This window comes from Bubalus kerabau, chromosome 6 (genome assembly GCF_029407905.1).
Source record: "Bubalus kerabau isolate K-KA32 ecotype Philippines breed swamp buffalo chromosome 6, PCC_UOA_SB_1v2, whole genome shotgun sequence".
NCBI lineage: Eukaryota > Metazoa > Chordata > Mammalia > Artiodactyla > Bovidae > Bubalus > Bubalus kerabau.
Window position 1 is genome coordinate 51,921,688 of NC_073629.1, and position 27,247 is coordinate 51,948,934.

At 37.9% G+C, this 27,247-nt stretch overlaps 1 protein-coding gene across 2 annotated transcripts in view; it reads right to left on the reverse strand.

Annotated features, from left to right (window-relative positions):
* The window catches only part of RPAP2 (RNA polymerase II associated protein 2), an 83,750-nt gene that overhangs the window by 13,242 nt on the left and 43,261 nt on the right, over positions 1-27,247 (reverse strand). For both annotated transcript variants that reach the window (XM_055585158.1, XM_055585159.1), the window contains one exon: positions 20,089-20,157. In XM_055585158.1, the coding sequence (XP_055441133.1) occupies positions 20,089-20,157 (69 nt within the window). The remainder of the gene's footprint in view (positions 1-20,088; positions 20,158-27,247) is intronic.

The window sequence follows — 27,247 nt, forward strand, 5'->3', positions numbered from 1 at the left end:
TTCTAAAAACAAAACAAAACAAAACACACACACTTTCTATGTGATTCTAATGGACAACCAGTGTTTAGAACGAACCACAAGCTGGAATCAAGATTGCTGGGAGAAATATCAATAACCTCAGATATGCAGATGACACCACGCTTATGGCAGAAAGTGAAGAGGAACTAAAAAGCCTCTTGGTGAAAGTGAAAGAGGAGAGTGAAAAAGTTGGCTTAAAGCTCAATATTCAGAAAACGAAGATCATGGTTCTGGTCCCATTACTTCATGGCAAATAGATGGGGAAACAGTGGAAACAGTGTCAGACTTTATTTTTTTGGGCTCCAAAAACACTGCAGATGGTGATTGCAGCCATGAAATTAAAAGACGCTTACTCCTTGGAAGGAAAGTTATGACCAACCTAGATAGTATATTGAAAAGCAGAGACATTACTTTGCCAACAAAGGTCCGTCTAGTCAAGGCTATGGTTTTTCCAGTGGTCATGTATGGATGTGAGAGCCGGACTGTGAAGAAAGCTGAGCACCGAAGAACTGATGCTTTTGAACTGTGGTGTTGGAGAAGACTCTTGAGAGTCCCTTGGACTGCAAGGAGATCCAACCAGTCCATCCTAAAGGAGATCGGTCCTGGGTGTTCATTGGAAGGACTGATTCTAAAGCTGAAACTCCAGTACTTTGGCCACCTCATGCGAAGACTTGACTCATTGGAAAAGACTCTGATGTTGGGAGGGACTGGGGGCAGGAGGAGAAGGGGACGACAGAGGATCAGATGGCGGATGGCATCACTGACTCAATGGATGTGAGTCTGAGTGAACTCCGGGTGTTGGTGATGGACAGGGAGGCCTGGCGTGCTGCGATTCATGGGGTCGCAAAGAGTCGGACACAACTGAGTGACTGAACTGTTCAGTTCTGATCATTTGTTATGCTTGTTATCTACACTGCTGGAAGAAAATGAATAGCAAAGAAAATAAGATCTTTATATAGATACCTCTACCAAAGCAGAAGACAATACGGTCCAAAAGAAGGGTCTCACCTATAGGAATTTGTAAAAGGAAGATATTATTTGTACCTCTGGGGGCTTAAGAAAGACTTCTAAGGAGGTAGTGACATTAGAAGTGGGTCTTGAAGGCTAGGACAGGCAAACATGAAAAGGAAAGGCATTTTAAGCACAGGCCACAATGATACAAGCTAACAGAGAACACAAGGACACAAAAGAGAAATAAGTTGGGTAAGCAGGTTGGGGCTATATTAGGAGGGCTTTGAATCTCAAGCAAAATCACATGATAGGAAATGGGGGTGTCACTAGGTTTCTGAACAAAGGCCTGCCCTGATCAGAATTAAGCTTTAGTGAGATTACTTCTGTAGCTAGAGAAAGGATGGGCTTGTTTGAGGGAAGAGACACCTGGCCAGAGATCTGTTTAAGAAGGTTATGATTGCAGCAGTCCAGGCAAGTAATGAAAGCCTGATGTGGGTTGGCAGCAATGGGAAGGGAGAAAAACAAAGAAAGGATTTAACAATTGATTAGATATGGGAGATAAGGGCAAGAGAAGCACCAAAGCCAACTTCAGACTTCAATTCTGGGTAATTAGGAAGAGATCACCTAAATCTCAGATTTGAGAGAGTGAATTGCTTTAGTGATATCCAAATGGAGATCTCCCTTCCCACAAATAAAATTTTGGTTTGCAACCTAGGAGAGACGTCAGAACTGAAGATGCAACTTTTGGGGAGGGACAAAAGAAACATTTCATTAGGACAACCGATTGTATTCCTAAGATGTCTCCCTTACCGGTTACCAATTATAACTGTCCTGATTTCTTGAACTAACCTTTCACCAGCACACTTCAGACTCTCTTGCATCCTTGTCTTAACTTTCCTATTCATCAAAACTACAAGCTGAGATCAGTGCTACATACTTGCTTTCTCCACACCTACAATAGGATAGCTGAAAAGTACTGGAGGGGAGGAGTGTGGGAGGAAGAAGGGAACTTCAAAAATTGATACCACTACAAATTCATAATCTCTGGCCTCCTCTGGGTTACTTGTCAGTTTTCTCTGGCACTTGGTTAGGTCCTTTTCTGGATACTCTCAATGACTGTAACCAATTTCTTTCACACCCTACTCAACCATCATCTCTTCAGTTTTAGAACCCAACATCATACTCATTGAAAACATCAACTTCATTGGAAAATGAAATTGTCAGGCATGATTTTAAAATCTCCCTTCTACTTACAAACTTACCTATATCCATACTCATTGTTTAGTCACTAAGTCCTGTCCAACTCTTTTGTGACCCCATGGACTGCAGCCCACCAAGCTCCTCTGTCCATGGGATTTATTCTTATTTTCTTCTGGCCTCAGAAGATAACGTATCTCTCTATTTGACCATCATCTCACTTTTTTGGTTATGGGCTTCCCAGGCAGCACTAGTGGTATACAGAACCTGCCTGCCAATGCAGGAGACACAAGAGACATGGGTTTGTTTCCTGGGTCAGGATGATCCCCTGGAGGAGGGCATGACAACCCACTTCAGTATTCCTGCCTGGAGAATCCCATGGACAGAGGAGCCTGGTGGACTACAGTCCATAGGGTTGCAGAGACTTGGACACAACTGAAATGACTTAGTGCACACTATTATATAAGCTTCCCTGGTGGCTCAGACGGTAAAGAATCTGCCTTCAATGCAGAAGACCCGGGTTTGATCCCTGTGTCGGGAAGATTCCCTGGAGAAGGGAATGGCTACCACTCCAGTATTCTTGTCTGGAGAATTCCATAGACAGAGGAGCCTGGTGGGCTACAGTTCATGGGGCACAAAGAGTCAGACATGACTGAACAACACTTTCACTTCTATGTGTCTCTTCTGGGACCCTGTTTCACCCTTATGTCTACCCCCCAACTCTGCCCTCAGCTTCAGATTCTTGTTAAAATTCTTCTCTGTACCCTACAAACATACTTCAGTATTTTATCCAAAACAGACTGTAACTGTTCAATTTCTTTCCTACTCTTATCAATTTTCTCAAAAGAGAAATCTGTATTTGCTAACTCCACTTCCTCTTGTTAACCTGTGATACTGAGTTTCATACGATTCTTCAAAATTACACAGTTTTTTTCTTTTCAAATGTGTATTTTCTTTCCCTTTGGGGAAAGAATACGTAACTTTATTTCTACTTTCAATGTGTTAATGTATCTCTCAATCAATAATGTGAGCTGTAGAGGGTTAGTGCATTTAGTTTGAGGCAGTTTGAGGAATTTTGGAGCATGTGAAAGTTGTATGAGTTAGTGTTTTGGATGAACAACATACTTCTCTGCACTGAAACCACAGGAATATGTGGCAGCTGCTTGATTCTTATGAAACATTTTTGCAGTGCGGCTGATTTGTCATGCATTGCAAGGGAAAACCTCCACGTGACAAACAGCATCGTAGCGTAGAGAACTGAAAAACTCATTAGGAAGAAAATCAGTAAATAAAATCGTACAATTCAGTTACTATAACATGATTTTACCTCCACAGAAATTATGGGCGTTTAAGCAGTTTGTAGCGGTTTCCTGAGTACTTTTGCTCCCATGTAATTTTCAGTATTAAGCTTTACGTATTTTGATATGTCTCGTCTTTTAAGGCAGAGTATACTGAGCTTAAAAAGCAGACATTACTTTGCCAACAAAGGTCTGTTTAGTCAAAGCTAAGGTTTTTCCAGTAGTCATGTATGGATGTGAGAGCTGGACCATAAAGAAAGCTGAGCGCCAAAGAATCAATGCTTTTGAACTGTGGTGTTTGAGAAGACTCTTGAGAGTCTCTTGGACTGCAAGGAGATCCAACCAGTCAATCCTAAAGGAAATCAATACTGAGTCATTGGAAGGACTGATGCTGAAGCTGAAGCTCCAATACTTTGGCTACCTGATGTGAAGAACCGATTCTCTGGAAAAGACCGAAGGCAGGAGGAGAGGGTGACAACAGAGGATGAGATGGATGGATGGCATTACTGACTTGATGGGCATGAGTTTGAGCAAGCTCCAGGAGTTGGTGATGGACAGGGAAGCCTGGCATGCTACAGTCCATGGGGTTGCAAACAGTCAGACACAACTGAGCAACTGAACTGATACCCAAGCTGTTCCAGCATGACAAAGAGAAACTCATACTGCTCACTGAAAATGGGACTACACAATTAGCAATAGTGAGAACTAGAAAATAGTAATCTGCCTTTTACCCTTTGGCCTTTATAATCTGTTCTAAAACTTTGCAAAAATATCAATATTTAAACTAGGAATAAATCAGAAGCATTTTAATTTTGCCTGCAAGAATCATATGACTTTATTGTTAATGTTAACTAGAACTATCAGAATGAGCAAAGTCAGAGGCAGGAAGAATATTAAAAAGGTGTTAAGTCTCTATAATACACAATCTAAACGGAAGTGTTTAAAGACAACAGAGAAAAACACACCTTGGGCAGTTAGGTTTCTTGAATTTAAGAAGCACTCAATATACCTGGGAATGAAATTTTTTCCCCTTATAATTTTCATGCAAGTTTGTAAGACTAGTTAATAAAAATATATTCAGTAAGACTAGTTAAAGAAGAGTCTGCCTCTAGAGTGAATTTTTCCATTAAGATCCATTAATATTTGATAAATGCTTCCAATTCAACGAACAAATACCAACATGTAAAACATTTAAAGAATTCTCCAGAAATGTGTCTGTGATGCATCAGATAAATAAAAGATTTAGTGCTATATCTACATAGTTGGTGATTGACTGCTCTATAAGCAATTCTTCTATTTATCAGTCCATAGAACATGAAAGACTAAGTCCATCGAAATCAGAGAAAAGCAATATTCAAAGTTTTAAATCAAAGATATTAAAAATTAAAATGTTTACTAATTTTATAATTGTATGAGTTAAAAGATAATCTCCCAGTCAGATGTCTAGTTTTGTTTTTCATTAATTTTTAAAAGGTTTTATAAATATCTCTTTGCAAAAAAGCTATGCTAGGTTTGGTTAAAAGTAGCAACTGTTTTTAGGCTATTTACATCCTTATCAGACAATATTCATCCTGGAAAATATGAATCATTATCAAGACAAAAGTTACAGTCCTTCTTTTAACTCATGATAGTAAGCAACTATTTTCATTTTTTCCTGTGCAATTTTACCAGTGCTACCAATTCTGTTTTGAAGTTCATAATATCAACAATAATTTAATCAAGTTTTCCCTGTCCATTCACTCATTTGATTTATTCCACAAATACTAACTCAGTGTTTACTAAGTGCTAGACTGAGTGTTTGGCTCTAGGGAGACAAAAGTAATCCAGATAATGTGCTTGGTTGCATGGAGATTTGGAGAAGGAAATGGCAACACACTCCAGTGTTCTTGCCTGGAGAATCCCAGGGACGGGGGAGCCTGGTGGGCTGCTGTCTATGGGGTCGCAGAGAGTCGGACACGACTGAAGCGACTTAGCAGCAGCAGCAGAGAGACTGTTTTGGTAAGAAAACAGTTTCAAATCTGCCTCTCTTACTGTAGTCATCTTTACTGGTTTAGTGTTGTTTATACATTGTCCAAACACAATTTTTGGATGACTGGAAAGTCTCTTAATCTTATGTAGAAACTGTGTATATTTTTTGGTGAAGTATGTGTATATGTCCCTAAGACTGACTTATGGATTATTAAAGACAAGAAGGCAGAGAAGCTAAAAGAGCACAAAATATGAAAGAAAAAAGGAAGTTAGACACCAGAATTAAACACAGTGGCTGTATGGATCAAACTCAGAAATACTGCCCTAAGTTAATTTTCCTAAAGCATATCATTAACCTGTAGTGGAGGGGGATAAGAATAAACTAGAACAAGTAATGAAATGATAATAAGATGGGTTTTTCGAAGAAGCAATATACAAGACTTGGTTCATTCACTTCTGAAATTAAGTACGAAGGGCAAAATGTTACCAAACAACACTGACATTCAAGGCAAGGAGAAAGGCGGAGGAAAGCAGGAAAGATGAAAAAACTGGGAATGTCATCAAAGGCATATTTGCCTATTACTTTTTCTAGGAAAAGTAATATTTGCCTATTACTTCATCAGCGTAAGAATTCATCAGTTACACTGTTTTTTCAATACTCCCAATCCCACTTGTCTGACATCTCCTCTTTTGTTGCCAAATGCTCAAGCCTCCATTATTCTGAAAAGTGTTCTGAAGATTTACCATATCCTACTGGATTATAATCCCTCTCCTCTTTCCTCTTATGCCAACCATATGAAGAGTGGTCAACGTTTGCTGTGTCTAGTATCTTTATAACCGTCTACTAGAGCAGCCCTTGCAATCAGGTCTCAATCATCATTCTATGTAAACTGCTTCCTGGAAGGTCACCCACAACCACAATTGACCAAACCATAGTGTTTATTCAGTCCTTGTCTTTGTTCAGCAAAGGATAACTGCTTGATTTTTCAGGAAGGTAGTTACCACCTCTTTCTTGAACCTCAAACCCACTTTGGATTCCTTGTCAGTATTCTAAGGAACACTGGGCAGTGGAAAGGGCACATATTTTGAAATCAAAATCCCAGATGTGACCTTGGACAAAGTGCTTGTCTTCCTAGTCTCTTTCTTTTCTCTGGAAGTGGGACACCACCACTGACCTCACTGAACTGTGAGGATCAAATGAAATAATATAAAGAATCTAGCATGATTACACACAGCTGGTGTTCAAAAAATTATTTGTTCTTCCCCCTTTCTGCTTTCTTCTGTATTGCTCAGGCAGCCTTGGCATAGATGCAGCTCTGTTTCACTGCATTTAATACTCTCAACCAGGCCTTCTCACTCATCTCCATAATGACTATAATTTTTCTTATCATTTGGTAGCTGGCAATGGCACCCCACCCCAGTACTTTTGCCTGGAAAATCCCATGGACAGAGAAGCCTGGTAGGCTGCAGTCCATGGGGTCACTAGAGTCGGACACAACTGAGCGACTTCCCTTTCACTTTTCACTTTCATGCATTGGAGAAGGAAATGGCAACCCACTCCAGTGTTCTTGCCTGGAGGATCCCAGGGACGGGGAAGCCTGGTGGGCTGCAATCTATGGGGTCACACAGAGTCGGACACGACTGAAGCGACTTAGCAGCCGCAGCAGCAGTCTACCTTTTCAACTGCCTTAACCCTAAATCTTTTTAATACATTGTCTAGGTTTGTCATAGCTTTCCTTCCAAGGAGCAAGTACCTTTTTATTTTTGCAGCTGCAGTCACTGTCCGCAGTGATTTTGGAGCCCAAGAAGATAAAGTGTCACTGTTTTCTTTTCCCCCCATCTATTTGCCATGAAATGATGGGACCAGATGCCATGATCTTTGTTTTTCAAATGTTGAGTTTTAAGCCAGCTTTTTCACTCTCCTCTTTGGCCCTCATCAAGAGGCTCTTTAGTTCCTCTTCACTTTCTGCCATTGGAATGGTATCATTTGCACATCTGAGGTTGTTGATATTTCTCTTGGCAATCTTGATTCCAGCTTGTGATTCATTCAATTTGGCATTTTACATGATGTACTCTTATAGAAGTTAGTAAGCAGGCTGACACCATACAGCCTTTATGTACTACCAGTTTTGAATCAGTCCATTGTTCTACGTCTGGTTCTAACTGTTGCTTCTTACTTGCATATACGTTTATCAGGAGGCAGATAAGGTGGTCTGGTATTCCTATCTCTTTAATTTTCCAGTTTGTTGTGATCTACACAAAGACTTTATTTAGTGTAGTCAACAAAGCAGATTTTTTTCTGGAATTCCCTTGCTTTTTCCATGATCCAACAGATGTTGGCAATTTGGTCTCTAGTTCCTTTGATCTTCTATATCTAGCTTGAAGATCAGGAGTTCTCAGTCCACTGTTGAAGCCTAGCTTGAAGGATTTCAAGCATAACCTTGCTGGCATGTGAAATGGGTATAACTGTGTGGTAGTTTGAACATTCTTTGGCATTGCCTTTCTTTGGGATTGGAATGAAAACTGACCTTTTCCAATCCTGTGGCCACTGCTGAGTTTTCCAAATTTGCTGGCATATTGAATACATCACTGTTAACACCATCACCTTTTAGGATTTTAAACAGCTCAGTTCTGAATTCCATCACCTCCACTAGCTTTGTTTGTAGTAATGCTTCCTAAGGTCCACTTGACTTCACACTCTAGGATGTCCGGCTCTAGGTGAGTGACCATAGCCATCATAGTTATCTGGATCATTAAGGCCTTTTTTGTACAGTTCTCCTGTGTATTCTTGCCACCTCTTTTTAATTTTTTCTGCTTCTGTCAGGTCCTTGCCAGTTTAGTCCTTTTTTATGCCCATCTTTCATGAAATGTTCCCTTGGTCTCTCCAATTTTCTCGAGTAGACCTCTAGTCTTTCCCATTCTAATGTTTTCCTCTACTTCTTTGCATTGTTCATTTAAGAAGATTTTCTTCTCTCTCCTTGCTATTCTCTGGAACTCTGCATTCAGTTGGGAGGCATATCTTTCCCCTTCTGATTTGCCTTTAGCTTCTCTTCTCAGCTATTTGTAAGGCCTCCTCAGACAACCATTTCACCTTTTTGCATTTCTTTTTCTTGGGGATGGCTTTGGTCACTGCCTCCTGTACAGTGTTATGAACCTCTGTTCATAGTTCTTCAGGCACTCTGTCTACCAGATCTAGTCCCTTGAATCTATTTGTCACCTCCACTGTATAATCAATCGTAAGGGATTTGATTTAGGTCATACCTGAATGGTCTGGTGGTTTTCCCTACTTTCTTTGATTTAAGCCTGAATTTTGCAATAAGGAACTCATGATCTGAGCCACAGTCAGCAGACTGTATAGAGCTTCTCCATCTTTGGTTGCAAAGTACATAATCAGTCTGATTTTGGTATTGACTGTCTGGTGATATCCATGTGTAGAGTCATCTTTAAAAATTTTTTTTTAATTTATTTTTTAATTGAAGGATAATTGCTTTACATAGAGTCATCTCTTGTGTTGCTGGAAGAGGGTGTTTGCTATGACCAGTGTGTTCTCTTGGCATAATTCTGTTAGCCTTTGCCCTGCTTCATTTTGCACAAACCTAGACAGTATACTAAAAAGCAGAGATATCATTTTGTCAATAAAGGTCTGTATAGTCAAAGCTATGGTTTTTCCAGTAGTCATGTATGGACGTGAGAGTTGGACCATAGAGAAGGCTGAGTGCCAAAGAACTGATGCTTTCGCATTCTGGTGCTGGAGAAAAGTTTAAGAATCCCTTGGACTGCAAGAAAATCAAACCAGTCAATCCTGAAGGAAATCAATCCTGAATATTCACTGGAAGGACTGATGCTGAGGCTCCAATACTTTGGCCACCTGATGTGAAAAGCCAACTCACTGGAAAAGACCCTGATGCAGGGGAAGATTAAAGGTAGGAGGAGAAGGGGGCAACAGAGGACGGAATGTTTGGATAGTATCACCAACTCAACGGACATGAGTTTGAGCAAACTCCAGGAGATAGTGAAGGACAGGGAAACCTGCCATGCTGCAGTCCATGGGGTTGCAAAAAGTCGGACATGACTTAACAACTGGACAAGAACCACCACCTTAAATATGCCTGAATAGGAATACGTTCAGTGCTTGGAGAACAGGTTAAATCAAATCTAGTAACTACTTCAGTTAGTTCCTCATACTCTCTTCTCTAAAAGAACCAGTATTTTTCCCCGTTATCTGTCTTAATTTTGTGAAATCATGTTTGTCCCCCCTTTATCTCCATTGCTAAACTTTGTATCTGGAGCTGTAATGTCTCTCATTTCATTTTCATTGTGATCATTTTATTTCACTGACTCAGTGTTCTTTGGTTAACTAGGCTGTTACTAGTGGAGGACTTGAGAAAATCAATTTCATCAATGCTGTGGGCAAGAATCAGAATGCTAGGGATCAATGAAAAGCACTGGAATCACTGACAGCAGACTAGCTCCTTCAAGACGCCCGGCAAGTGAAAGGATGACAGTCTGGGAAGCTCAGTAAGGTTGTGGAGGAAGGATAGGTATTTTTTCTTTTCTGTTTTTTAAACTTTAAAAAATGAATAAGCAGTTGTAGGCAGAAGGGAAGCAACTTGGGAGGCAGGAAGGAAAGAGTCAACCAAAAGTCAGAAATGATTGATTCCTAATAATTCATTCTTTTATTCACCGTTAGGTATTTATTTTAAATCTGTGATGCTAAAGTGCAGGGCATATAATGGTGCATAAAATCATAGATAGAACTTGCCCCTAAAATCTTCAAGTTTTTTTTTTTTTTTGGCTGTGCATGTAGGATATCAGTTCTCTGACCAGGGATCTAACTCACACATCCCCTGCATTGGAAGTGGGGAGTCTTAATACTGGACTGCCAGGGAAGTCCTAAAATCTTCAATTTGAGTGAGACAGATATTAATCAAGTAATATCAAGTATATTGAATCATACAATTCAATATAAAACTGAAAACAGGGCAAGTGCTAGGAAAGATAAGTACATGGTGTTGTGGCCTATTATAAAGTGTTTTGACCTACTCAGGGAAGTCCAGGAAACGTTTTTTTGAGGAAGGAACACTTCCTCAAGTTCTGAGAGATGAGGGGGAATTAACCAAAGGAATAGGAGTGGGAAGAACATTCTAGATAAAGGGAACCACCTGGGTCCTGTGGCGAGAGCAAAGACGATGAGAAGGGCTGGAGTGGCAGGAACGAGAACAAGGCAGGGTGGTATAAGCTGAGGCTGAGCCACACAGGGCCACAATGACAGCAAGTGGAGGCCGTGGAGGGACTGGTGTGAGGTGGAAGACAGGACAGATGGGACTCCAGTAAGACTGATCTTCCTAAAGCACTGGTTTCAGGAGGGTACTCTGCTCAAAACTTCAGTGACTTTCACTGTCCACTAAAATAAGTTTCCTTGCCGTTAAAGGCTCTATCTCTACTATACACCTAACTTTCCAACGACTCTTTCCAGTTCCAGCTATCTTTACTCGTCACTACATCTCTTGTCTGCTTTTTTCATTATACAGGTACTTCCTAGAATGCTCTCAACCTTTCATTTCTATTTCTTGAAACCCTTTCTCTCTTTGGGGCCTATCAAAAATCCCACTTCTGTGAAATCTTTTTTGATCTTCCTAGTAGAGCTATTTTGCTGCTTTGAAGTCCCACGAGTCTGTGTTTCTTTCTTGCCTGTCGTTACCTGTGAACATACAGTTCTCTCCCTTTCCTCAGCAGTCTTGGAGGGCAGGGTCTTTGTCTTTGTTTAATCTCTGTATTCCCCATAATCTTACTGACAGCAGCTGCTCAATAAACAATTTAAAGTCATATTTCTAATATTTGAAAACATTTCCATTATTGTGTAGATGCCAGCCTCTACACAGATTCACAGTTCTGATGCTGTAATAAAGTGTGAGTCTCATCCTTTCTGGTATAATATGGGCTCTTATGCTGGTTTTTATGGCACGATATTAAAAACATGAAAAAAAGTCCTAACAATCAGGGACTCTTTAGACTAAAAATCAGGGCAACAGGCAAGGTAGCTTATCAGTCCTTTAGCTAACAATCAGATGGTACTATCTGAGATGAAACACAGACTACCATACCTAGTTCAAAGAAGTTCTATCAATGAATGGCTGGGATCTTTTCATCAATGAAAGGGGGCGGGGGAAGCATTATTCTAGAACTACTTTAAAAAATGTCCGTAAATGTCATCTGAACAAAGAATCAGAAACATTTTGAAATTTAAAAAATCAACTTACACATTCTACTTTGCTCTTCACCGCCTTTGGTATAATGCTGAGGTACTAACTCACTTCACTGTTCCCTTTAGCATCCAGAGCAGCTTCCTCATCTTTGATGTGGAGAGCAATATGTCATCAGCAAGGTCTACAGTAGAAAGAGACTAAAGGAATCTTAGGGGTATTCATCCCATTTACTTAAATGAGCACTCTGTACTCTTTCCACAGAAGGAATGGCTAGCAGTATTAATGTATTTCTTGCCAAGCTTAAGGACTAAGATACCAAACAAAGCAGTAACACCTGGACAGTGTCTCCATGACTATCAGCACAGTTACATTGTTTCCTATGCTCAAATAATCATCTTCATTGTCTCCTTCAGTAGCCTTTGACATACTGCATTAAAACAGTTTCTTATTTATAAGATGTCATAGTTGAATTCACACTGCCAAGTTAATTTAACCAGGATTTAGTCCCCCTCTTATTACTAACAAGACCAAAAAAATGCACAATGAAGTTAAGAAACTTGTGCAAGGCTGAACTGCTAATGCAAGGTAAAAATTAAGATATAATCCAGAATGAGACTGAACTTAGGGTTTTTAAGAACCCTTGCACAGTTAAAGGTGGTCTTTGGGGTAAGGGAATTACATTTACAAAAATATAATACTTAATAATAATTTACATAAATTTCATTTTATCCAAGGCACAAATCTATAGTCTCACAATTTGAAAAACCAAAAGGCATGTGAGGTTATTACTATTAAGGACTTCTGAAAGAAGAGCATACCATGAAGAAGTACATTATTATGAACTTTCTATTTCAGAACTACTATCTGGAAAACTGAGATAAAAACTTTGTTATAAAAGACCATGACAGCCAAATAAAATAAAATGTTTTTCTTCTAACAGATGGTTTATGTCCTGATAATGTTTGCATTTAATACTTTGGGATTACCTATTAATAAGGAAGCAGGGATGCTTTCCATTGATATTTATAATTCAAAAGAAACAAGTTCTTTGTAGCTCACCTAGTAGTGATATATTACACGTTGGTTTGCTTAAAGGGCTGGGCTATCATGAGTTTAAACTTTATATCTAAATCCTGTTTGTGACAGCTCTATAGAGCAGCTTTGGAGATGTGTTAGAAAAACTTTTCTTCATAATTATTGCTATGAAACAGTTCTCTCAGAATAGTGGCTACAACTTTTTCAGTGCTCTAGGACAGAAATGGAACCCACCAGCAGTGTCCACAATGATTATCACACTCTTACGGTACAGAACCCCGAGGCTACGGGTAACAGTGCCCTTAATTAAGCCTCATGCTTCCTGGCCTCCCCTGGCTATGCTCTCAGTGCACTCCGTCAGGCTGTGAAGATGTCAAGAGCAAGCAGGGAGGGAGACTGACTTCTCAAGTCGAGGTGTGACTGGTAAGGGCCAGGTGCTGCCTGCTACGGCTGTCCCCCTGCTGTCACTGTGCTGCCTGGGAAGGGGAGGCTGTGGAGACATCTTTTTGCTGAAGACCCTTGGGGACTTTAATATGTATTCTGGCCCAAGGTTGGGGACTCTTAGCTACTTATGGATTAAAAAACCAACACTATAAAATTGCCAAAAATTTGAGAACTTCTGAGGGGAAAAAAAAATTAGTGAAGAAAGTAGGCTTTTGTTAAAAATTTAAAGAAGTACTATTTTTCCTTTAGAAAATATCTGGGTTCCCACACAGCCTGGTGGCTGAGGATAAAGTTACTTCAATGAAAAAATATTATATTTTTCTTATAAGTCAGCCATACATATAGGGGGCTTAGGAATAATCTAATTATTATTTAATACTCAGTAAACAGGTACTTTAGGACTTCCCTGGTGGCTTTACTTAAACTTCACAATGATGGGTGTGTGAGGGGGCTCATTTTGCATATGTAGTAGAAATTCCTAGAACATAAAAAATTGATGTTACAGGTCCATGAAGGTCTAAATTTAATCAGAACAAGCATATTTAAAGTTTGAAAAACTACAAACATAAGCCTGGTGGGGCTGCTGGGTATGAGGCAGTTCAATCTATAGCGTCTTCACAAAGTTCCCATGGAAATTTACAACAGTGCACTTATTGTGGAATACAGTTTGGCAGTTCCTCAGATAAATACAGAGTTATCACATGACCCACTAATTCCACTAAGAGAATCAAAAACTTATGTTCTCACAAAAACTTACACACAAATGTTCCTAAGAACCAAAGAATGGAAATAACCCAGATGTCCATTAACTGATAAACGGATAAATAAAATGTGGTATATCCATACAATGGAATATTACTCAGCCATAAAAAGGAACGGAGTGCTGTTACACGCTGCAACATGAAGTCAACCCAGAATACATTAAGTGAGAGACGCCAGACACAAAAGCCACATATTATACGATTCCATCCATATGAAATGTTCAGAATAGGTAAATCCAGAGAGACAGAAAGTAGACTAGTGATTGCCAGGGGATGGAGGAAGGGAGGACTGGGACTAAGATCATGCATATGAAGATAATGTGGGGATGGTGAGGTGTTCTGGAGTGAGACAGCGGTGGCAGCTGCTGTACACTCACCGCAGAACAGTGAGCGCTGAAGACCCGTGACCTGTGCACTAAAATACTGTATTTTGTCATATGAACTGTATCTCAATAAAATTCAATTAAATATAAAATCTGTAATTATAAGGAAACAAAATTATTTCAGTGATCTGCTATTATGGTCTCAAATACTGAAAAATATATTGGGAATATTGAGAAAGGCTTTCGAATACTTCTGAGAACCAATAAATTTCTAAGGAACCGTATCTTCATTTTTCATGGTGTGCTCACAAATTTCTCTAAGGAAATTAGTGATGGGCGCACTATAAAAAACAATCTGCTGAAGCAAAAAGCTGTAGTCACATCTTTCTGTTCATGCCTAGTACCCTAGGGAAGTGGCTCTCCTGAGTGTCTATCTGTATGATGGTTACCTAAAGTGGCTGCCCACATCCAGTGAAGGCTTTTGTTTAGTGATCATGGTCAAGTTGAGCTTATTTAAATACCATTTCCCAGGACTTACATGCTACTCCCAGAACGACGGGAATACTCAAAGCTTTTAGGGGGAATAAACTATTGCGTGGTCTGTGTCTAGGAAGTGGGCCACAGTTCACTGGAAACAGACAGTTCAGATAAATAAAATGAAAGCAGACATTTTTGGAGATGATCTTGAAAGCTTTCCATTAGAGAACATCAAGGGCATAAAACTAGGAATAGCATATATCCATGTTAGACTACCACAAGTCACTTTCTACCCTCCATTCTTTCTAAGCAGTACAATGTAACTAAGTATTTACTTACTTCTTCCTTCATTAGATAACCAAATCATTCCCATGGAACACAATAACACCTTTCTCTAGCTATCCACTAAGAGACATTTGACTCCTGTGCTACAGTTAGCTATAAATCATCACATTACATAAGCAGTGGTCTTTCTACAAAGGTTCCACATTAAACTCTGGTGAAAAAATGACATTTTAGATACAAGAAGTTATTGAAGAAACTGATTCCCACTTCTGGCACAAGTGCTGCACATAAAGGAACTCAAGCCAATCAATTTGTTTCTTCATAGCCTCCTATACTGTTTCTTTTTGGCGGCCAGACTTGGTCTGGACTGTTCTCTAGATTTCTCAGCTTTCCTAACATTTGCATGTTACAGGTTCAAGTATAATGACAGAGGTCAAAGAAGACTGGGAAGACTAAGACCAAAGGGAAGAGAGGAAGGAGGAAAAGGACTGAGCTGAGGGGGTGTGTCCTACAGCTATAAAATCTCAAAATACCAGTCAAAATCTTCTCAAAGAAACTACTCTGAAAACCATGACCATGATAAACAGTGATTCTTCAGTTTCTGTTTCCCTATACTGAGGACAGATGAGAATATGAGGAATATAAAAACCAATATATGTTACACTATGAGAAGGCATCAGAAAACAAGCACACTTTAGTGTAATTTATTGTGCCGGATCAGACAGTAAAGAGTCTGCCTGCAGTGTGGGAGACCCAGGTTTGATCCCTGGGTTGGGAAGATACCCTGGAGAAGGAAATGGCAACCCACTCCAGAATTCTTGCCTGGAAAATCCCATGGATGGAGGAGCCTGGCAGGCTACAGTCCATGGGGTCGCAAAGAGTCTGACATGACTGAGCGAGTTCACTTATTGTGCTTTCTAATCTGATGTGTAAACAACACTGAAATATACAAATACATTAACAAGTTTTACACAATAGCACATTTAGGTACTAAAACATTTACAGGAGACTCTATACTTACATCCATTTTTATGAAAATCATGCATCAGGACTGTGGAAAGAGCCTAATATCTTTACTAGAGCATACTGATGTGAGAAAATCAGATTCAACTTCATATTATTCAACATATAATCTGTAATCATCAAGTACTAATAAAATTCAACAAAGACAAAGTTATTATAGCTAAGAGCTTAAGCAACAACACCAACTACTAGGTTATTTTATTGCAATTCTAATCAGTTATTTAAAAAAAATATTAGTGTTAATCATCACTGTAAGTTCTTCTATGTGTAAGGAGTTCTTGTGAACTTATCTTTGTTAATTATAACATTTATTAAATAAAAATGTGAGTAGCAAAGGCACATTAATTCCTTCATTGTTAAATAAACGTATACTGCTCCAGTGTTCTTGCCTGGAGAATCCCAGGGACGGGGGAACCTGGTTGGCTGCTGTCTATGGGGTCACACCGAGTCGGACACGACTGAAACGACATAGCAGCAGCAGCAGCTTAAGCTTTAAAGGGTTTTTCAGTGGGCTTTCGGTAAGGCGGCCAAACTTATACTATGAATACATAGTATAAGTATCAATAAATGTTGCAGTCGTACTGGCCATTCCATTTCTCACTATGGAATTAGTGAGAAATCTAAATGAACAGAGGACCAATTGATCAAGAATATCAATTTGATTTCATCAACTTCTTTGAGATTATATGGGTATAAAGTTCCCATCAGTACACACTGATAAAGTACATATTGTGGTTCAAATTTTTAAAATGTTAATGTTTGTGAAAGTTCAAGGGAAGTTACCAGGAAAAGATGATTTGCTACAGACACACCTTATTTATTCTTAAGAAAACAGATGTGAAAATTCAGGACCCAGCTTTCTTGTCTGGACTATCATGTTTTGCTTAAAATGTTGATTTTCCCTTCTAACAAGAGTTAGATTTGAGCCATTTATTTTACTATACATGTGTATAGGTATCCTTTTCTAAGTGCTTCTCATGAGGAATTCTGAAAACAGCTTTCATGCATTAAACTAATGCTAAAAAAATAAAAATTTGCAATATTCACAAAGAATAGTACCATTGTTATAATACTACTAAACATATTATCTTACTATATTCATCTTCAGTGTCTACAACTACCATTCAGGACCTTCTTCCTAGCTATTAAGACTTCTAAGAAGTCCACTTAATATGAATTTCAGAAATGTCTACAATGACTTTAAAAATTCCATTGGCAATTTGAGAGTAGATGCAAAGATTTTCTGAATCATAGGATAATTAAATCAATAAAAGGTAAATCCCATGTATGCCTATGCTCAATCTTAGTGGCAATAAAAGACTGAATGATGAGCTACTATTTTACAAATATCTGTTTACCTTCTTTCTTTTTATATGTACATGCCTCTTGGAATGTGTGAAGTCTCCATATTTTCCCTGGATTTAAGGTTGTTTATCTAATGCTAGCCCTCACATCTGCTTTTTCTTTCCCCAATGACAATAATGTCTTCCCAAAAAAGTAACTGTGGGGCTTCCCTGGTGATTCAGTGGTATACAATCCGCCTGCCAATGCAGGAGACGTGGGTTCGATTCCTGATCCAGGAAGATCCCATATGCCACAGAGCAACTAAGCCCGAGTGTCACAACTACTAAGCCTGTACTTGGCAACAAGAGAAGCCACCGCAATGAAAAGCCTACACACTGCAACTCGAGAGCAGCCCGTCTGCCACAACTAGAGAAAAGCCTGCTGCAACAAATACCAGCACAGCCAAAAGTAAATAAAACTGTATGTATAAAAAAAGTGGGAACCGGAAGTGGGAGGAAAGAAGAGTGCAAATATATATTAAAGTATAATTACACTTGACAGAAGCCAGTGGATGGGTTTTAATATGATGGCTGTGTATTTTCATTTTACTCCCATCTCATATGGTAATATTTACTGTAAAATGATGACGAAAGGACAGGCTAAGAAGGAAAAGGGCTATCAACTGAGCCATAGATTCCCTAGGGGGCAGAAATATGAAAAGCTAAAGGGAATTTGCTGAGAAATGAGGAAGTAAGAAATAAAACAGTATGGGGACAGAAGTCTTAAGAGAACAAATGACGAAAAACTAAGGAGATTCAGTTAGGGAAGATAAAGAATGTTCAAGAGGGCCTATAGTAAAAGTTATGAGAAAATTATCAGAAAATGAGATTTGAAAGGCGAAAACAAGATTTGAAAGGCAAAAACAAAGAAGTACCAGCTAACTTTGTGTCTACAAGTGACTAAAGATTTTAAAAGAAGCCAAAAGGGCCCTAACTGGAAAGGTTTTTAGTTGTCAAGGGCTCAAAAGTACCAAAGACTAGAGAAAGATGGGTATATCTAACTAACTGTAGGGCTTAGGGAATAATATAAGAGAATTCAAGGTGAATGACAAAAGCAAAGTGTTCACTGCTACAACCTTAAGCTAGACTGCATAAATGTGAAATATGCAACACACCTTAAGATGTGCACAGTTTTGTTTCTTCAATTAAATTACTATTTTCATGGGTCAGTGACCCTTGAAATCCCTACACTAAATCCAAAGTGAGAGAAGGCAAATAGTATTAATACATAAAAGAACAGCAAAGCTTTTAGTGTTCTGGGCAACATGGGTGCTTCTATTAAAATAAAATTACTTTTATATGAAATCATACGCAGTTTCGATGGTAGCTTTAAAATTTCATTTTCCATACTATTTTTTGTTCCTTGTTATACATTTTGGAGAAGATCTGGCAAGAGTTTGATACAAAAAGAAGTAGGATCTAACATGCATCCTCAGTAAGCAGCTGCTCATTAAGATAATACTTCCAGTCACTGGCTTAGAAAGCAAGATTCTGAGATTACTTCTAAGCCTTGGGCCTCTGACTTGTCAACCAAAAAAGTTACTTCCCCTTTAGTGTAATGAATTGCAGAAGTACAGTTAAACAGTTATCTATGAGGGTTTATTAGCAGGCATAGGATATGGTGGGTGAGCAGAGATACTTTTTTTTTTTGCCAGTGAGCAAAATATTTACAAATTTCATAAAATGGAAACAACTTTCTAAAAAATTAATAAGATCTGTTTCACAAATTACCAATTCAACTGGAACACTGAATAGTAAAAATGACAAAAGATTTGTTCTTATGGTTGATAAAAAATTTATGTTAGGGCATTCAAGTAAAGTTATTTTCTGTGTTCTGATTTAATGAATCATGTGAGTTGTATCTCGTTGGGTGACACAGATGCTGGCTCAGTGAAGCCTACTCTAATGCTTCCCAGCACAGCCTTCCTTGGGACAGTGAAGCCAGAATAATATGTCAGACTGAAGTAATATCAAAGAAAGAAATGTAGGGCTGGAGATGCTATGAGGTTGGCTCATAACACTTCTTGACCTGTGAGTGTCCAGTAAGTATTCAATGTCCTATGGGCTTCAATGAACTAACAAGCATCAAGTAATAACAATAACGCAGTAATGAATGGTCTTCAAAAGAAGACTTTTGCAATTCAAGCTGAAAAACACTACACTTAAGAGATGGTTTTAACTCTATTCAAAGACAGCCTTAGAGACCACTAGTGATTTCTTAAGAGGTGAACGAGTATTAAATGTTTTATATATGCTTGTGTAGTATCTACTTTAGTTCCTTTAAATCTGTTTGATTTTACATTGATTTTGAAAACAAAACTTTTCTGATGATATTAATAATAAGAACCATGATGAAAAATAAAATAGCATTAGCTATATTGGTAAAAATATAGATGTAAAATAATGAGGCCATTTAACATTAATAAAATAAATGCACTGTTAAAAATGAAATTAATGGACTAGCCTGAGTATATCCCACATGGAGGTGTTTTTTTCTTTCAAGTGATTACAAATAATATTTGAGAAAAAAAATGCCCTGAGAAGAAAAGATAGTTAAACATATAAAGAGAACGACAACAGCTTATCAAAATACAGCGTTATCACTTTACATGAAAGTTATTCTATCATAAGGAAAATTGGTGCAAAATAAAGGTATATTTTCCAAAGAAGTTTAGAAAACTAATGAATTAACTCTGTTTTTCCCTAGTCAAATTCTTCATATTTAGTATTTAGAATTAAAAATCTGAAAGAGTACTTACATTGACAGCAACACCAAAGCAATTAAGGTCCACTCTGCAGGTTTATGTATAATATTTCTATTTGTTAATCTGAAAGACAGGTAAAATTTACCAAAAGATTGTTACAGTTAAATACATAAACTTTCTATTTTTAGATAAACTCAGTTTTATGATATCATGTGTTAAAGGACACTTTTTTAATCTTTGTTATATTTGAGGGAAAAGAGTCAACAGTATAATAATGTGGCTTGATATTCAGAAGGAAGTGTTCTAGCCTCACATTTATATATTTATAACAATACCACTGTTAGACAAGATGGGGATATAGGAACAATATGGGGAACTAAACTGAATGGTTTATTAAAACACATGAACACAGACACGCCTCCTAACCGTATCTTTTGTTTTTCCCTAATCAAATGTTTTATTAAAACTGACAAGGTAAGCAATTTCTGATTTTAATTCAGCTTTTGCTAGGTTGGCAGCAGGCAATTAAGGAATGTCATAATCCATAATTTTCAGAAGTCAGAGTTGACTTGATAAATTTTAAGACTAGGTATCTTTATTCAAGAAAAGTTTTAAAAAATCAGAAGTAAAATCTATCACTTAGCAGTTGATGATAATAAAGTACATTGTAGTTATCTTATTTCTCAGAAAACTTTTAGAAAGATCACTCTAAATAAAAAAATGATATAAGCTGATAAAAAGCAGCCAAAAATATCTGATAAAGGATTGTTATCCAAAATATCAAAGAAATCTTAAAACTTAACAATGAGAAAACAAAATGCGCAATTAAAAAATGGGTCCAAGACCTCAAGAGACATTTCATTAACAAACCTGTACAGGGACTTCCCTGGTGGCACAATGAAATGAGAATCTGCTGCCAATGCAGGGGACACGGGTTTGATCCCTGGTCCGAGAAGATTCCATATGCTGTGGGGCAACTAAGCCCATGTGCCCCAACTACTAAGCCTGCGCTCTAAACCCGAGAGCCACAACTACTGAGTCCTTGTGCTGCAACCAGTGAAGCCCATGTGACTAGAGCCTGTGCTCCCTCCATGATAAGACCCAGCACAGCCAAAAACAGCTAACTAAATACAATTTTATATATATATATATATGTATATATATATAAAGAAGATACATGGGGGTTGGGGTGGGAAGCACAAGAGGAAGGGGAAACATGTTTACTTATGGCTGATTCCTGTTATATGGCAGAAACCAACACAACATTGTAAAGCAATTATCCTCTAATTAAAAATAAATTTAAAAAAAAGATGGCAAATAAGCATATGAAAAGATGCTCTACATCATATGTCATCAGGGAGGTGGAAATTAAAACAATGAGATGCACTACACTTTTAGAATTGCCAAAATCCTGATAATCAACAAAATCAAATGCTGGCAAGGATGTCAAGTAAGAACTCTCATTTAATGCTGGTAGGAAAAAAATGGCACAGCGACTTTGGATGACAATCTGGTATTTCTTGAAAACTAAACATACTCCTACTATACAATCCAGCAATCACACTCCTTGGTATCTCTTTACCCAAAGGACTTGAAAACTTAATGTCTACACAAAAATCTGCACACAGATGTCCACAGCAGCTCTATTTCTATAACTGTGAAAACTGGGAAGCAACCAAAATATCTTTCAGTAGGTAAATGGATAAACAAACTGTGGTACATCCAGACCCTAGAATATTATTCAGCCCTGAAAAGAAATGAGCTATCAAGCCATGAAGACATGGAGATACTTCAAATGCATATTATTTAAGTAAAAAAAGTCAGTCTGAAAAGGCTACAGACTGTATGATTCCAAATATATGACATTCTAGAAAAAGTAAAATAATGGAGATATTAATAAGAAGGGACTGGTGCCAGGAACTATGGGGCAAGGGAGGATAGATGAATAGGTAGAACACAGACGATGTTTAGGTCAGTGAAAATACCCTATGATACTGTAATAGTGGGTAGATGTCATTCAATATTTGTCCAAACCCATCGAGTGCACAACACCAAGAATGAACCACAGACTCTGACTTAGAATGATGTCATTAATATAGGTACATCAATTCTAGCAAATGTATGACTCTGGTGGCAGATGGTTTTAACGGGGAAGGCCACAGATGTGGGGGCAGGGGACGTAAGTAAATGCACCCTTCTCTCACTTTTGCTATGAACCTAAAACTGATCTTAAATAAAGTCTTTGGAGAGGGAAAAAAAAAAACAGCCAATAAATTAACTTGAGCAGGCAATTTACAGAGGAGGAAAGCGGAATGGCCAGTAAATATTTGAAAAGGAGCTCAATCTCATCATTAAGCTGAGAAATTAATATAAAAACAGTAATTCACTCCATTACTTTGGTGAAAATAAAAGATTAACAATACTAAGGGTTTTTGAGGACACGAAGAAATTTTACTTTTAAACATGCTGTTAATGTGAGTAATCAATTTAGCAATACCTAATAAAACTGAAACTGAATAACTTCTCAATATAAACCTTAAACTCTCGCTATGCATAAGGAAATGTACATGAAGATATTTGATGTGACACTGCTTATAACAGAAACATAATTGTGGCATTTTTAGAGAATATTAAATAGTTGTTAAAATGAAGGAACTAAACTTACACATTTTGCTCATCATAATTTGAATGAAACACAGCAAGTATGGAATGACATTATACAAATCAAGAACAGATTCTCATATTTATGGACATATATGTATGTACTAAAAGTATAAAATGAAGACTGGAAAGATACATATGAAATTCAGAGTATTGATGGCTTCTGGGGAGCAAAGGAGAATGGACTGGGGAAGAGGACAAAGAGGACTTCATGTCTTAGGTCTTTGGAACTGGTGATTTCATCCGTCTGAAAAGTTTTCTTACCTCACTTTTGCAGCAGGGTCTACTTGGGCCACACCATTAGCAAGTGTAACTCTCTCCACCTCCCAGCCCCACACTCTTAGCTTCCCTTTCTGTTGTGTATTTTACTTCATCCTCGTACCACTTCTCACCTTCTAACATACAATTATTGTTTATTATCTGTTTTACCTTGACTGAGGGCAGGAATATTTGTGTTCTTCACATATTTACTCCAAATGCCCAGAACAAATGCCTGACAGAAGAGGTTCAATTAATTTTTTGAATAAATTAACTGATATTTATTTTATTAAAAATGTATGCCAATCAAACCTTATAAAATATTAAAATCTATTAATTTTGAGTGAATAAGCATATCTTTGTTATATTAACTCACTTTTTTTCCCATAATTAAAATGTCTACAAAAAATCTACTTGATATAAAAAGCAAGTACAAGGACTCCCTTGGTGGTCCACAGGCTAACACTCCGTGCTTCCAATGGAGGGGGCTAGATCTGATCCCTGGTCAGGGAACTAGATCCCACATGATGCAATTAAAGATTCCACATGCTGCAACTAAAAAAAAAAAAAATTCCAAACACTGCAACTAAGACCTGGCTTGGCCAAATAAGTAAATATTAAAGGGAAAAAAAGCAAGAATAGTGGTTGAAGAGTCTGACAGATATGGTTTCAATATTCAGACCTGTTTTACCTTGGACATGTTCAGTGACTGTTAAACTTTATTTAATTTAGTAAATTGGGGACAATAGTACTATCTACCTCATAGGGTTCTTGTGAGGATTAAATGTACAAAAGATATCCATGTTGCCAAATCCAATGGACATTTCTCAGTTCTCACTTTAATCTACAAGAAGCAGTTGACATGGCTGATCACTCCTTTCTCCTTAGGAGACACTCTTCATCTGGTTTCTGCTTGCCTGATTCCCCTTCCTCTCCCTGGCATGCCTTCAGAGACCTTCTAATTTTGGATCACCCCAGGGCCTCTGCTCTTGGGTCACTCCTCACCTCTATATATGCCCATTCCCTTGGCAGTGTCATCCAAGCTCACAGTTTTAAATATTAGATAACTACCTGCTCACAATTCTCAAATTTATTATATCTAGCCTAGACCTCTTCCTTGAATTCCAGACTTGGACTAGTGATCTACCTTCATTTCCACTTGAATGTCTAACAGGCATCTCAAAATTTTAGTATAACAAAACTGAGCTTCTTATTTCCTCTCCAAACTGGGTTCTCTTGCAGGTATCTCCACCTAAGTAAATGGCTACTCAGTCCTTCAGAATCCATCCAGTTGCTCAGGACCAAATTTTTGACTCTCTTCATATCCCATGTCAAAATCAGTCATCAAATTCTGATGGTTCTATTTTCAAAATTCAATCTGATCACTTTTTATTACTTTCACTTATTACTTATTAATCTATGCCTAGATTACAGGCGGAGCCTGGTGGGCTGCCATCTATGGGGTTGCACCGAGTCGGACATGAGTGAAGCGACTTAGCAGGAGCAGCAGCAGATTACAGAAAGAGCATCCTAAATAGTCTTCCTGCCTCTGACCATTTACTATAATTCTCAAGTCAGCAGCCAGAGTGATACTGCCAAAATATGTCAGATCATGTCAACTTTCTATTCAGAATCCACAAACTGCTCTCCATATCACTTGGAGTAAAAGTCAAAGAACGCCCATGGTTCCAAGGATTATATACCTATACTACAGCCAATCCCTGCCCTTTACTTCTCTAACCATCTCTCTATTGTTGCCTTGCTCATTTCTCCAGCCTCACCAGCATCCTTAGTATTCTGTGAATATACCTGGCCTTCTTCTGCCTCAGGGCATTTTTACCTGTTGTTCCCCTGTCTGATATATTTTCACCAATAGCAACATGGCTTGTTCCCTTAACAACCTTGAGGTCTTTATACAAATAGGATCTTCTTAATGAGGTCTTCCCTGACCAGTCTATATAAAATCACAACTTCCTCCCTCCTTGGTACCATCCATCCCCTCTTTCCCTGCCTCTGAGGAGAAAAGGAGGTGATGGAACTGGGAAAAGGGTGTATTACCACATAATAATAACACACATATTGTCTTAAAAATTTTACATATCCTCTCTAATAAAATAGTTCCATGAGAGAAGGAATTTTATTTTGTTCACTGTTTCACCTGTAGCAACTAAAACAGAATCTAGCACATAACCAAAAAAGGCCCAAGAAAGATAAGCAAAGAAGGATAAAATAAAACTGCAAAAGCAGTGAATAGAATTTCCTTTTCTGTAATACTCAAATCTCTCAAAGCTAAGACAAATTTTAGATTTCATGAATTTATTTACTGAGTCAACAAAAAAATCTATTGAATGCCTGCTCTAAACTGTTTCAGGCACTGAGGAACAAGGTCTTTGCTTTCACTTCAAAGCACTTTAAGCAGCAGAACAGCAAAATTTTACCTGCTATCACATTTTTCCCTTTTGCAGAACCAAAATAATTTCAAGCACAAATGCTAAACAAACACTATTTTGAGTGATAATTCAAAAATTAAAACAGTAATATTTGAAAGGAAACATTTTAAAACCATAGTTTCAAAATATAATTGGAAATTCAATATAGATTTAGAAAAAAATACCTTCAGTCATCACTGATGACATTTAAAAAGGACTTGTGTCAAAATATAATTTTAATTCAAATCATATTTAGAAAATATCTTGCTTCAACACTGACGAGTTAATCATTACCAAGTAACTTCTGATGGAACCACTATGAGAGGTAAATCAATGTAACATTCCAGCTAAATGCCTATGAAGCAGTTCAGTGGAAAGGACAGCTCTATTCACTGGGGAAAGATTCTTCAAAAAGGTGAAAAAGCTGCTTTATGTTTAGTTCTAACATGCTCTCAACTCTGGCTGCACATCAGAAGCACCTGGGGGGGCTTTTGAAAAATACTAATGTCTGGGCCCAACCCTAACCAAATGAAACTCAATCTCTAGGGGTGAAGCCAGGCATCTGTCATCGTTAAAAGCTCAAGTAATTCTGACGCACAACTGGCTTAAGAATCATTGTTCTACAAGTTCCAATTATTGATTGCTATTTCAAAGAGAAAGACACGGTTATTTATGTCAACTCTTTCCCACCACCAGTATTGATTGAAAAGATCTCCCAACACTAGTCACTGTCATTTATATGGTGTTTCCTCAGAGACTTCACCTAGAAGCCTTGGCCTACAGTCACATACCTGTTAAAACTGTCCTGCCAGAATCTGAAGACCCCAAAATGCATTATCTTACCAGAGGTGTCTCTGTATTATAAGTAACTGACATTTTACCGAAAAGAGCAAACTCAATTTAAGCAAAAGATTTTGACATGCAGGTACTAAAGAGTAAATATTTGGAAAAACCAACTTAACAAGGTTTTTTAACATCCCCTCCACCAAAACAGACTTCCCTGGTGGCTCAAGACAGTAAAGAATCCATCTGCAATGCGGGAGACCTGGGTTTGATCCCTGGATTGGGAAGTTCCCCTTGAGGAAGGCATGGCAACCCACTCCAGCATTCTTGCCTGGAGAATCCCATGGACAGAAGAGCCTGGCAGGCTACAGTCCGTGGGGTCGCAAAAAGTCGAAGACAACTGAGTGACTAAGCACACCACCAAAATGGAGTTTTTTGGCTTATTTCCCTGAAACTTTTTAAAAATTACAATTGAAATTTATTTCACACATATATAAAAATAGAACATAAAATCAACTCCCATATAGTCATCACAACTGAGAATTATCAAATCCTGGTCAATCATATTTCATCTATACAACCTCCTATTCGACATCCCCTAACCTTGATAATTATGAAGCAAATCCCACACATGAAACAACAGTTTCATCTAGGCTTTATTTTAATTTAGTGTAAACAATGCAGAAAGTACCCTTAAAAGATTTATATAGTAAGAATGACAGAAAAAGGTGATAACAGTTTATAAATATAAAAGGAAAATGACATGTGAGTTTCCTCTTTTCTACAATCTGTTGGTTACCTCTTACTAGACTAAGGAACACTGTAACTCTTGTCTTGGCTAGCTTAGACATCACAGAGGTTTAGTTTCACAGGTAACAACCATTTCAAGTAGAGTTCTTACCTGGGGTCTAGAGAGGTAATAAATAAAATTACTTAAAAAAAAAAACCTTTAATAGTGATAATTACCAAGAAAACCAACAGTAAACTCTTTAAAATTTTTTTCCAGCTTTCCTGAGGTATAATCGACACATAATAATTATATATATATTTAAGGTACTCAACTTGATGTTTTGATATATGAA